Source organism: Scardinius erythrophthalmus (assembly GCF_964197995.2).
Source record: "Scardinius erythrophthalmus genome assembly, chromosome: 1".
In the NCBI taxonomy this organism is placed as follows: Eukaryota; Metazoa; Chordata; class Actinopteri; order Cypriniformes; family Leuciscidae; genus Scardinius; species Scardinius erythrophthalmus.
Genome location: NC_138221.1, coordinates 25404668 through 25418487, shown reverse-complemented (window position 1 = coordinate 25418487; position 13820 = coordinate 25404668). Strand labels below are relative to the sequence as shown.

The following is a 13820-nucleotide window of genomic DNA, read 5'->3' as shown; positions in this document are numbered from 1 at the left end:
CACACACACACACACACACAGATACACATACACAAACACACACACATACACACACACACACAGACAGACATGCACATACTACTACTTTTTTTAGGTATATACATAAACACGCAATACAGCCAAATTGCTCCACGTCATTTATTTTTGTGGAAAGCCAGTACAGGTCTGAGCGGCGGTCAAATTTTGTACCGCCATGCGGTACATCTAGTTGTAGCTCAAATGCAACTGTTGCATGAGGAGCTATTCTATTACATAAACTAATTTGCTAAAATAATTCACATAAGGTCCCAGGAATATGCTTTTCTTTCTAGAAAGACTTCAGATAATAGGTGGATTAATATTTAGTGGGATCAGTGTGGTGTAGATGGGCAAACCATGTAATGCCAGAATAAAGAGTAATAATGGCTGAATACAACCAAAGAATAATCATAAAAGAATAATGAAGATTAGTCTCATTCCTGGCAGAAGTGTGAAAGGTTTGTCGAGTGAGAACAATAGAAACATGAACGGGGCAATTCTCTTTGCCAGACATAGAACATATAGTGCAAATGGGTATTTACAGGACAATAAAATATTTTATTAGCATCTTATCTGTCTTCTCTAAAAACTCACATGACATGGTCTTAGAAAATGTTTCATAAAAATCATAGTTTTAGAAATAACATCCTTACTGTATGTTCACACCGCCGCCGACTTGAGCTGCAAAGAAGCTCTGGCCGCCCAGTCAAAGACGCTTGTCAAAAAGTACGGGGAAGCTTGTTGACGCTTTGGCCGCTCTGACGTAGCAGCATTCTGTGTTCGATCATGGGAGAAGAGAAGTGTCACACCATGAAATGTAAACAGAAAAAACAATGCATTCGGCAATTTAGGATATCGCGCAAGATTTGTCAACACAGAAAACATTTCATCCCTGGAGAGTTTTTTTTCGACACCACCGTATCAATTGATTTTGATTAATATGCGCGAGGGAGAGAGAGAGCAAGAGTCTTGCATTCAAGACAGCGCTCGGGTGAGTGCGCGCGCGCGGCCGGGGTTCTCTCTCTCTCTCTCTGCTCGTTCTTATGCCCTGTCAAGCTGACAGGACTTTAAAACACATGCAAATGATACACTTTCACTCTATGATGGTTAAACTCTGCAATTAATATTTTTTTCTCGGAACTAATGTTTTGGTAGGAACGAAAGTTTACATCGTATGTTTCTCCGGAATCAGCCAGCGCGAAGGACGTCTATATTCCGATTGGTTGCTGGCGTTTGCCGCTGCTTGCCGCTGAACCGCGTCATAGCTCATTACCATAAAGTTGAGCTTCTCTGAACTTTCAGATTGACGCTCAAAACGCCCAAAACGCGACGCCGAGGAATTTGACGCTCCTTGCAGCTGAGAGAAGCCAGCTTCCATTGAAAATGAATGACTTCCGGTAACTTTGGAAGCTCAAGTCGGCGGCGGTGTGAACGCACAGTTAGGTTTTAAATGAAGCATGAGTAGATATGTGGCTTTGGCTTCATTGTGTAGCACTAAGTTGCTACACTACAGCCACATCATATTTTTTATCCATATATATATATATATATATATATATATATATATATATATATATATATATATATATGTATAGAATATATCTCCATATTGATTACAGTAATTCTGAGTCTTGAACTGTAAACTTTTTAAGTGTTGGCTTCTAAATAAATGTTGGTTACATGTCTATTCTGAATGACTTGTGAGCAGCAACCTTTTTATTATGTCATTTATGCCCCACTTGCCAAAATTGAGGGTGTGGAAGAAGGGGTTAATATCTCCCAATGCAGCAATTTCATTCTTTTATAGAGACACTTCCTTGAACTGCAACACAAGCATCTTATTATTTTTTTTAAGTTGAATTGAACTGGAAATAAACCACAGAACAGGAATGAGTCTTTTAATGATCTGAATAAACATGAATCTTTTCTATAATATGAATATAGTAGTATGTAACAATTAATATAACTGATTAAATAATAGTTCACTTATTATCCCACATAACAGCTATGAAATAAACAGACATTAAGAAACCTACAACCAGAGTGACATCAGTGTCACCTTCATTAAAATGACATTAGATATGCATGTTAAATGTTGCCCATTTTTTTTGTAGAAAAACACTAAAAGAGGAACAAGATACTAATCAGAGGAACAAGCAACACCATCAGAGAAGCATACAGACAAGAGGCTTCAGATACCTTCGCTTGGTCTGGGACCCACTTATCTGTGGACAGGGAATATATGCAGTGAAATGTAATGTATTCATGACAGAAAGATGAACTTACTAATGATTAAAATGAAATAGAGTGTGCACCTGTTTTTCCTTCAGACAACATCAGAGGACCCATAGATATGGAAGAACTGTCATAGAAGTCCAGAGACCTGTGCTCTCTCCAGTGCGGTCCAGAGTTACAGTTCTGCAAGAGAAAAATCCCCTGTTGAATATCACTGAACAAACATGAAACAAAGGAGTGCACAATGTCTCCAGTAGAGGACAGTAAAAAAAGGTACTGTAGCATCACTGACATTAAACCTTATATGTACATTAAATAAAAATCATTATAAATAAAAGAAAATCATTATGAAATTATATTTCCCGGTCAATATTTAGATTAGTGTTTGATCAACTGGTTTTTGTCAATGGCAGAATCTTAAACCTTTACATTTACAAACATCCGTTATAACCGTTACATTTCATGATAGATATATAATAGACAACACTAATATAACTAATAAGTTACATTGCTATTCCACACATAAATATATAAATTACTTGACTGCATTTCACTGTTACAGTAACACTTAATATATCACTATTTTTAATAATAATGAGAGGTTTTGTCAGAGCCGGCGCAACCTAAAGGCAGAGTAGGCATTTGCCTAGGGCCTCAGGCTTAAAGCGGCGCTATGCAGTTTGGCTATTTCTACACTGTTTTCTTGCTTTTTTGCTCGCAACACCGTCGTCGGCTAAACTCGTTGGACACTCTCCCCCCTCCCATCTTCTCCCTCTTGTCATGAGCATTTCTTTTCAAAGAAGCCAGCGAACCCACAAAGCCTTGTCCACTGAGGTATGTATGATACACAGAAGGCTAGCATATAAATGTATTTGTGCAGTGGAGTAAAGAAATTCATTACATTCCGAGACCTGATATTACGCAATACTTCCTGATGCGGCCCGCCGGCTCAAAGTTGCAAGGGTGGTTTTTCCGCTCACAGACGCTAGGGGGGTACGAGAAGACCACCATTAAACCCGAGTTATAAGTCATATAACCATTCCAATGACTCCGAAGCTGTTCAGTTAAGGTAAATAAGCTATAAAAAACGGCATAGTTACCCTTTAATCAAGACGGCAACAAAAGACTAGCTTTTTGTCCATTGAATAAAGGTGTCACTCATATATACAGTGCTATGCATAAGTTTAGACACCCATACTAAAGTTGACTAAAAAGAGGAATAAAAAAAATCATCTTTTGGAAATTGAACTTAATGCCTTAATTAAAAACTTTTTGAAAAATCCAACCTTTAAGGACACTAATTTTCTTTGTGAATGAATAATGTATCGTAAATAAATAAATGTTCTTTCTTAAAATACAGGGTGCATATGTTTGGACACCCCTATGTTAAATTCCCATAGAGGCAGGCAGATTTTTATTTTTAAGTTTTTTTTTTTTTTTTTTTTTTTAGGATACTATGCATCCTGATAAAGTTCCCTTGGCCTTTGGAATTAAAATAGCCCCACATCATCACATAGCCTTCACAATACCTAGAGATTGGCATGGGGTACTTTCCATAAGATCATCTCTCAATGCAAATCAAACTAGCTTTTAGGCTAACTGAAATAAAACCATGCCAATCTCTAGGTATGGTGAAGGCTATGTGATGATGTGGGGCTATTTTAATTCCAAAGGCCAAGGGAACTTTATTAATTTGGACATGTAGGTAATCCAAATTGTAATGTTTTATGAATTAAAAGGATAGGAATCAAATTTGTTTCTAGTGCTTTTTATTAGGGGTGCGGCACTGGGGCCTTCCAACATAAATGTTGCCTAGTGCCTCCAAATGTCTAGAACTCACCAGTGAGCACCGATTGCTTGACAGAAGGCAAAGGTGAACAGCACAGTGCAGGTAAAGCTTAGTGGAGTTTGCAGTGAAGATAAACATCCTGAAGGAGAAACGGCTGGATGTCGAGACACCATTCTGTATCAGCTCCACTGTATCGTCATTTGGATTGGGACACCTGAACATATCAATAATGATAATCATCAAATCAAATTTTTTTCATGAAAGACATTCTATATCAAAGTCATCTCCAATAAATCATAAACGAAAAAATACATAAATATAAATGGATTTCTGTGATTTAGTACTGAAATAGAGTGGTGCAGGTGTGTGACTAATTTGCTCCTGAGATTTTCTTGAGGGCTTTTATAATGGGGCATTCCAATTTATGAGTATAATAAGGTTTGTGGTAAAGTCAAGTCAAGTCAAGTTTATTTATATAGCGCTTTTCACAACGTAGATTGTATCAAAGCAGCTTCACAGAATTAAATTAAAACAATACATCAATGTTTGTTTCCAGTGGAACGTCCACGTTTGGTAATGTTGATCAATAGTTTCGTTGATTGATTAATTAAATTAATATCCCCAAATATCCCCAACTGAGCAAGCCAAAGGCAACAGTGGCAAGGAACCGAAAAACTCCATCAGGTGACCAAATGGAGAAAAAAAAAAAAAACCTTGGGAACACCCGGGCTCAGTCGGGGGCCAGTTCTCCTCTGGCGAAACATAACTTGAAGATACTTTAGCCTTTTGTTCTACGACATAAATTACACACACCCAGAACCGTTGCAAGGGCTGTGCAAAGCGTTTTTTTTTTTTTTTTTTTTTTTATGTACAGTTCTAATAAGTAACTAGAAAAGATAGTTTGGGATTTGAGTGTGTGTAGTTTATGTTGTAGAACAAAACATCTTAGTATCGTTAAGTTATGTTTACCAAAGGCTTTATTTTGCTCACAAATTGGAAAACTTCATAGGAAAATCTCCAGGGAACCAGTGTTTAATTAGTCTTACATGTTTTTACGTCATCCCTTCACAACTCTTTACTTAAAGGTCAAGTATCCCTAACAGTGATATGTTTTATTTTTTTTATGTTCAGATCAAAAGGTATTTTTTACAAATGTTTCAGTGGTGCAAGATTGATCTTTCTGGAATAGAAAAGAAGCATTTCTTTACTCTTGAACGATGAGATCCCAGCGGATATTGTAATTGGGATCATTCACAGGTGTAGCCCAACATGTGTCCATCACCAGGGCAAACTGTCGGCTGTCAACCCCCTCAACACGAACTTCCACATGCATCTCCTGGTCGAGCTCTGCATCCACTCTACCAGTGAAGGGCTGCATAAACTCATAATCCTGATATGGAATCATCCGAACCCTATATCTGCCTTCACCAGCCGGAAGGCTCTTGTGCACAATGCTTTTAAAATGATGGATAGATCTTTGTTAGTTTTATTGGTTTAGTTTTCAGTTTCTAGAAATCTTTACAGTATATATGTTTTTTAATAAATATTTATTTATGTTTCTGCTAAAATGATTAGTTCACACAAAAAATATTTTGGCATCTGCACTAGCTCTTGTATATGACAGCACTGAACTGAAATTTGAATTGGCTCACACCTCTCCAGTGGGTTGATTTCCACATTCATGGAAAGTGTTTGTGTTTGGGGGTAAGAACAACTGAATGAAAGCTTCAGAATTTTCTCTCTGCTAATGAGGCCTTCTGACCTCGGTGTCCCCAGAATAAAGTTACCATAGATGAAGTGGGTGCCATTGGCCTGTGGACGAAAAAAAAATTGTAATTCAGCCTAATTGATTTCAATATATGAAGGTAATATTAGTAATTAGATAACACAAACAGTTGCATCAGTCAAGTAAAGTAATTGTGAGTTACAAATGAATGGTGGAGAAAGCGGGCAACATTTTTATTGTCATGAGCGACATGTTATTTACACATACAGAGAGGGATGGTAGATTGTGCAAGTGGCGCTCACTGCAGAGCTAAAAAAGTCAAATGGTTGGACCTTGACCTGGTGAATCTTACCACAAGATTTGTACCACAGATGTGTTCATCATTATCAAAATGGAATTCCACTCTGCCATTCTGGACCGTTCCTATGCAGCTGGGATCATTGAGGTGTAAGATATCAGCTGAGAAACCAGCCTCAAAGAGCTGACAGCGAGACACAGACATGGAGCCAGAGCTGCTTTCACAAGTTTCTGAGAAATCTGAAAGATAACATCCGAACGATTGTCAGATTTATTTAAAAAATTTAATTAAACGGCCAAGAAAATGTTGTTGTTAAAAGATACAAACCAAAAGAGTCAGAATGTGGTCTGTGCTTGTTACATAAACAGCCATAAACACCATTTTTCTTCCCACAGTGTTCATCCTCAGAGCAGCGGAGTTCAGAACAATGATCTCGCACACCTAAGAGAAGTACAGATCAATTAATACAACACAAAAAGACATTGAGTTTTGTGAACAGAGCCACAGATAAACATTCTGAGCACTCTGATTGGTCATTGTTCTAGGTTCCCCAATATATTATTAATAAAAAAACATTCTAGTGAATTATAGGGATCTTTTCATCATCTTTAATAAAGTTCCAGACTTTTCACCCAACTGACTTAGAATTGCATCGAGAAGCAACTGTAGGAACTAACTGGAACTGATTGCAGTAGGACTGCAAAAATATCATCCATTGTGTTACCATTTTCAAAAAAAATGGGGGTTAAAAATTTGCATTCATAAGTATCGCTGTCAGTTTGTGGTTGTGGAATGTTTGCATATTTTTTTGTTTTTGGTGGGTTATCGCTGCACTCCCTGCTCTTTGCTAGGCTGCATGGATATGCAGGGAGTTCTTGCCCAAAATGTATGTTAATTTTCAATCATCTTTGATGGTAGGGGTCCTGACATGAATTACTTTTGATATTAATCGACTACACATATGTGTAATAGTGGGATAAGCAGATAAATGTTGAGGGTTAATTTAAAATATACTGTATGTCCAAAAAATATGCTCTTGTGAGTTAATGAAGCAAGCAAGACAAGACTTTACCGGTGGCTGTGAATGGTGGAGTAATAGATGTTGGTGTTATTGGTGTTGTTCTTGTTGTTGGTGTTGCTGCTTGTGTTGTTGCTGGTGGTGTTGTTGCTGCTGTTGTTTGTGTTCTTGGTGTTGTCCCCATTGTTGATGCTGTTGTTTGTGTTCTTGGTGTTGTTACTGTTGTTGGCGATGTTGATGCTGTTGTTGGTGTTCTTGGTGTTGTTACTGTTGTTGGCGATGTTGATGCTGTTGTTGGTGTTCTTGGTGTTGTTACTGTTGTTGGCGATGTTGATGCTGTTGTTTGTGTTCTTGGTGTTGTTACTGTTGTTGGCGATGTTAATGCTGTTGTTTGTGTTCTTGGTGTTGTTACTGTTGTTGGCGATGTTGATGCTGTTGTTTGTGTTCTTGGTGTTGTCCCCATTGTTGATGCTGTTGTTTGTGTTCTTGGTGTTGTTACTGTTGTTGGCGATGTTGATGCTGTTGTTTGTGTTCTTGGTGTTGTTACTGTTGTTGGCGATGTTGATGCTGTTGTTGGTGTTCTTGGTGTTGTTACTGTTGTTGGCGATGTTGATGCTGTTGTTTGTGTTCTTGGTGTTGTCCCCATTGTTGATGCTGTTGTTTGTGTTCTTGGTGTTGTTACTGTTGTTGGCGATGTTGATGCTGTTGTTTGTGTTCTTGGTGTTGTTACTGTTGTTGGCGATGTTGATGCTGTTGTTGGTGTTCTTGGTGTTGTTACTGTTGTTGGCGATGTTGATGCTGTTGTTGGTGTTCTTGGTGTTGTTACTGTTGTTGGCGATGTTGATGCAGTTGTTGGTGTTCTTGATGTTGCTGCTGTTCTTAGTGTTGTTGCTGTTGTCGAAGAGGTTGCACTAAGTCCTGTGACATAAGATATTAGAAATTTTTTTTTTTATTTATATCAATTTAAAAACCAACTGAAAAGTTAAAAACTGAAATACATTTAAGTAAATGCTCACTTGCGCAATAAACTCCGCAAAACATTGGCCTGACAAACTCATAAACATAGTAATTTCCTGGACAGGCTTTGACTTGAATAGGGTGGGATGTGTAACCACAGCAGCCCTTCCATGAGGAAACACAGACCTGACGGGTGACCACTCCATCGTCCAGCTGTGGATGAGAGCCGTTGAGCCAAAATGGCTCTTCAGTGCCACACAGGTGTTGGTTAACACATGACTCTGGCATCTGAGCATTTTGACCTCTGATGTACAGCCTGTACCAGCCATTCCACTTTACATTATAGTCACACATTCCATAGTAATAAGAATTGCTGATTGATCTCCGAGGCTCATCCAGAGTGGTATAGTTGTTGCAGGGGTCAACACTTGGGGTAGTGAAAAGTACTATTATGTAAAAGTAGAAAGAGAGAATTGATTTAATGTATCCAAGATAATAAAATGAAAATCAACAATACAATTAATGAAAAGCATCTCAAATATAAAGATGAGTTAATGTACCGGCACAATATGTAGGGGCTGGTATTGAAAGAGTTGGCCTGGTAAATTTGTAGACATAATAATTTCCAGGACAAGCTTTGACTTGGATTGGGTCGGATCTGTAGTAACTGCCCTGATCGTAGTAAGAGCCGTAAATCTCACGAGTAACAACTCCATCTCCTAGCAGAGGATGAGAGCCGCCAAGCCAGAGAGCACTAAAACCTCCACATGCCATATAAGATGCACACCATTCAGGCATCTGAGCACTCAAGCCATTAATGAAGAGTCGATACCAGCCATCCCAATGAACACGAGTGTCATCATGTTCAGATATGTATCCACCTTGATACCAGTAGTTGACTGTGCTTCTCCAGTTGTTGTTGAGTGTGTTGTAGTTAATGCACGGGTCATAATCTGAGAGTGATGAAATCAAATTCTTATCCAAAACTAGATTCCTAAACCATTCATACACAGCGTGACTGTGTAACAGTGAGGATATGTTTATGCACAAAAGGATTCAGTACTTTTATTGCAAAAAGTTTTAACATTTTTTAACTATTATACAATATTATATTTTATAATAAGAAATAAATCATTAATATAGACTATTTTGAGCAACCATATTGATATTTATTGTATGAATTGAATTTACTTACTCCAGGTGATAGTGGATCCATTGATTATAATTGGACTTATGGTGGAAATTGACAGTGAAATGGTGCTAACATCTGAAAAAAATGGAAATATGAAAAACTGAAATTATTTCAAAACTTTTTGAAAGACTTTATTTTTAAAAAGTGGGGGAAAGCAAGGTACCTGTGCAGTATCCTGTAATCGGCAAACGTGGATTCACAAGTTCATAGACATAGTAATACCCTGGACACGCTTTCACTCTGATGGGTTTTGACTTGTATTCACAGCTGCCCCTCATAACAGCCCCTGTCTGAACCTCCCTGATCACCACTCCATCCTCTATCTGAGGGTGTGAACCGTTGAGCGACAGACTCAGGAATGCATTACAGTTGTATGAACTAACACAGGTCTCTGACATTCGGATGTCCATTCCATAGTAGAAAAGCCGATACCAGCCATTCCAGGAGAAAGATTCTTCCGGAATAAATTTTCCACTTTCATTGGTGGCTCTCCAGGGACGGTCCAGAGACTCATAGTTGTAGCAGGGATCACTGCTGATGTTTTGGAAAGCAACTGTCATGGAGAAAAGAGTTGTTTGTAAAAACAAACATAACATAAAATAATTTAATTAACTCTTTCTCCGCCATTGACATATTTTTCCATCATTTATGATACAATGCTTCCCCCTATCCGTGTTTTCACTGTTATAAGGTAGGGGGCGCTATTATGCATCTTTTGAAATAGTACAGAATCTCCTGATCAAAAACACAGGTGAAGAAGCCGAAACAAGCGATCTGGATTATGGGGTGTGTGCCACTGGTTATAACTGGTTAAAACATGCACAAGAACATTATTTCATCAAAAAAAAAAAAAAAAAAATTTTATATAATTCATGTTATCATCAGTAAAATTGAGAAAATAGTTACAAATGTACCTGCACAGTATGAAGGCTTGTATATCGACAGATCTGGCTTGACAAGCTTATACACATAATAATCACCAGGACAGGCTTTGACTTGGATGGGTGCAGATCTGTAGCCGCCACACTGGTAAGAATCAGCATGACTTCCAAAAACTTCACGGGTCACCACTCCATCCTCAAGTCTTGGATGAGAACCATTGATATTCAGTCCAACATCACCACCACATCCAGTATAACTCAAACACCACTCAGACATCTGGGCACTTTTGCCATTCAGATACAGCCGATACCAGCCGCTCCATTTAACAGCAGTGTCATTATGTCCATAGGTCTGATATGGGTCTGCCAGTATGTCTCTCCAGTATTCATCAAGAGTGGTATAATTATAGCATGGATCAGAGTCGGAAGGTGTAGGTTCTAAGAAAATAATGTAAAACAAACAAAATACATTTGTGTGGTGATATGCACTCATTCACTGAGGCAAATACAAGTGGAAACATCGTTCACTGACACTGTGGATAAAAGAGGAGATGTTGGGATGGTGGTATTTATATTTTCTGACAGCATTATACTTTATGTTGAATGTGTCATATGATATAACTAAAGTGGTAAATTCACCAGATGTGTGTGGATGGGGGATGTCGGCATATGGTTTTGTTTTGAGGGGTTATCGCTGCGCTCCCTGCTCTTTGCTGCATGGATGCGCAGGGAGTTCTTGCCCAGAACAGAACCATACCGCCAATCCAAACTGTATGCTAATTGTCAATCACTTTTGAAAGTAGAGGTCCTGACAGACATTACTTTTACTTTGAATTAACTACACATGTAATAGTGGGATGAACATTAAAATGTTGAGAGTTCATGTAATGGAAAGAAACGTCCAAAAAGATGCTCATGTTCATTAAGTAAGCAAGACAATACTTTACTTGTGTCTGTAAATGGTGGAGTAATGGATGTTGTTGCTGTTCTTGGTGTTGTTGCTGTTCTTGGTGTTGTTGCTGTTGTCGATGAGGTTGAATTAAGTCTAGTAACATCTGATATAAGGAACAATTGTTTTATCAATATACATTTTTATAAAAACAGATATGTAAATTATTGAAATACATATTAGTAAAATGCTCACCCGTACAGTAAGCTCCGCAGAATATTGGTGTGACAAACTCATAAACATAGTAATTTCCTGGACAGGCTTTGACTTGAATAGGGAAAGATTTGAAATTACAACAGCCAGTCCATGCAGAACCACAGACCTGACGGGTGACCACTCCATCTTCCAGCTGTGGATGAGAGCCGTTGAGCCACATTGGGATGTAAGTGCCGCACATGTATTGATTAACACAGGATTCTGGCATCTGGACACTCTGACCATTGTACAACAGCCTGTACCAGCCCTGGAAATTATCACACCTTCTATAGTTACTATCGTAAGGATTGTTTGTGGCTCTCCAAGGCTCATCTAGACGGTGATAGTTGTAGCAGGGGTCGACACTTGGTGTGGTGAAACGTACTATTAAGAAGAAGTAGAAAGAACACATTTAATACTGCAGATTCTTTTTTTCTTTTTTTTAAGACAGTAATATGAAACCCTACATTGTGATTCATGATAAGCATGTCAAATACAGCATAAAAAACAATAAATGTACCTGCACAATATGTAGGAGCTGGGATTGAAAGAGGAGGCCTGGTAAATTTGTAGACATAATAATTTCCAGGACAAGCTTTGACTTGGATTGGGTCAGATCTGTAGTAACTGCACTCCTCAAAGTGAGAGCCGTAAATGTCACGAGTAACAACTCCATCTCCCAGCAGAGGATGAGAGCCAGAAAGCCACAGAGAACTAAAACCTCCGCATGCCAAGTTAGACACACACCATTCAGGCATCTGAGCACTCAAGCCATTAATGAAGAGTCGATACCAGCCATTCCAATTAACACGGGTGTCATCATAATCAGCATTGAGTCCGTATTGATGCCCGTAGCCGAGTATGTTTCTCCAGTTGTTGTTGAGTGTGTTATAGTTAATGCATGGGTCATAATCTGTTAGTGATGAGATCAAAACAAACAAGGTATTTTTCATTGAAGAACTTCATGAGTGAAAATCTGAACAGCTCAAACAAAAAAAATCATGAGTTTCTCAAACCATTCAGCATGACTATGTATTAGTGATGTTACAAGTTAAGACACAAAAGGTGTGATTTTAAATATCATTGAAGGAATTTATTTGCAAATGTAATAGTTTTGGTTATTTTTAATAACTCTCATATATTAATTAATATTTGTTATGATTAACAACTTACTTGGAGTGTTGCTGGATCCAGAGATTATAGCTGGATTTATAGTGGAAACTGTCTGTGAAATGGTGCTAACATCTAATGAAAAAAAAGAAGGAAATTCAAGATATGACTGAAATCATGTTAAATACGCTGAAAGACTTTATCAAAAAGTGGTAATAAAAATCATGGTACTTGTGCAGTATCCCGCACACCACACGTCTGGTTTCACAAGTTCATAGACATAGTAATTTCCTGGACAGGCTTTCACTCTGATGGGTCTTGTTTTGTATTCACAGCAGCGTGTCCAATAAGTCCCTCCACAGACCTCCCTGATCACCACTCCATCCTCTATCCGAGGGTGAGGACCGTTGAGCCACAGAGTGATCCGTGTGTTACAGCTGTATGAACTAGCACAGGTCTCTGGCATCTGGATGTCCATTCCATAGTAGAAAAACCGGTACCAGCCATTCCAGGAGAAAAAATAATCACAAATGCGATCTACACTTTCATTGGTGGTTCTCCAGGGACGGTCCAGAGACTGATAGGTGTAACAGGGGTCACTGCTGATGTTTTGGAAAGCAACTGTCATGGAGTTTGCAAAAGTATAGTTAAAACACTGTATTTATATTGAAGAAAATTCAATTAGTATTCTAGAATCTATTATGGTTAATTGTATGATTTTGAGCTATTATATCTAACCAGTGGTGTGCAGTCTGACCAAAATGAGGCAAGTAAATCTGGCTGTAACCAGCAGAAACATCTTGGGTGGGACTACACATGCTCCGCAGTATTACTACTTTTATTGGCTTGGTATAGGTTTAGCTTATCAGCTGAAAAATGACAAAGACTATGCAAATAATCAAGCATTTTCTGACAAAGTATGGATTACAAATAGGCCCAACAGGACAGTGTGGTAATAATACCCTGTGCTCACATAATGCGTTAGCTGTGTCTGTGTGCCTTGAAGACTCTTATTGTGAAATTTATGTGTCTTGGTTTCTGATTGCTGTAGTTTAGTATCATTATTTCCTATATATGTAGTCCTTGATTCAGTTCAACATGGGTGTTTAATGTTATCTGCTTTATAAATTGTGTGTTTTATCTGTTACATTTTGCTTTCCTATCTTCTTAACCCTATAGTCCTCTTCGTGTGTTGGACAAAAAAATACCAAAATTATTTTTTTATTTCATTTAAATGAACATACTATATTTTAGTTCGAAATTTTCATATTTTAGGGGATTTTATGGTACTAAATTATATTTACGCTGTATTTATAATCCATTTATTCACTGCAACCCGTTGGACTCCATTGAAGTGACAACATGGAGAAAAATCCTGCAATGTTTTCCTCAAAAACCTTAGTTTCTTTTCCACTGAAGAAAGAAAGACATGAACATCCTGGATGACGTGGG

General features: G+C 38.1%; 1 protein-coding gene across 1 annotated transcript; it reads right to left on the bottom strand.

Moving 5' to 3' along the window:
* Positions 1-678: 678 nt before the first annotated feature.
* LOC308695480 (uncharacterized protein) lies at positions 679-12996 on the bottom strand (the record flags this gene model as incomplete). Its single annotated transcript, XM_081373639.1, has 17 exons — positions 679-792; positions 4094-4256; positions 5251-5496; positions 5697-5854; positions 6121-6305; positions 6394-6507; positions 6744-6763; positions 7139-7995; positions 8105-8487; positions 8602-8994; positions 9237-9308; positions 9397-9786; positions 10148-10552; positions 11391-11642; positions 11779-12171; positions 12432-12503; positions 12600-12996. The coding sequence occupies 17 exons, from the start codon at positions 12994-12996 to the stop codon at positions 679-681; spliced, it is 4614 nt and encodes a 1537-aa protein (XP_081229765.1).
* Positions 12997-13820: the final 824 nt, after the last annotated feature.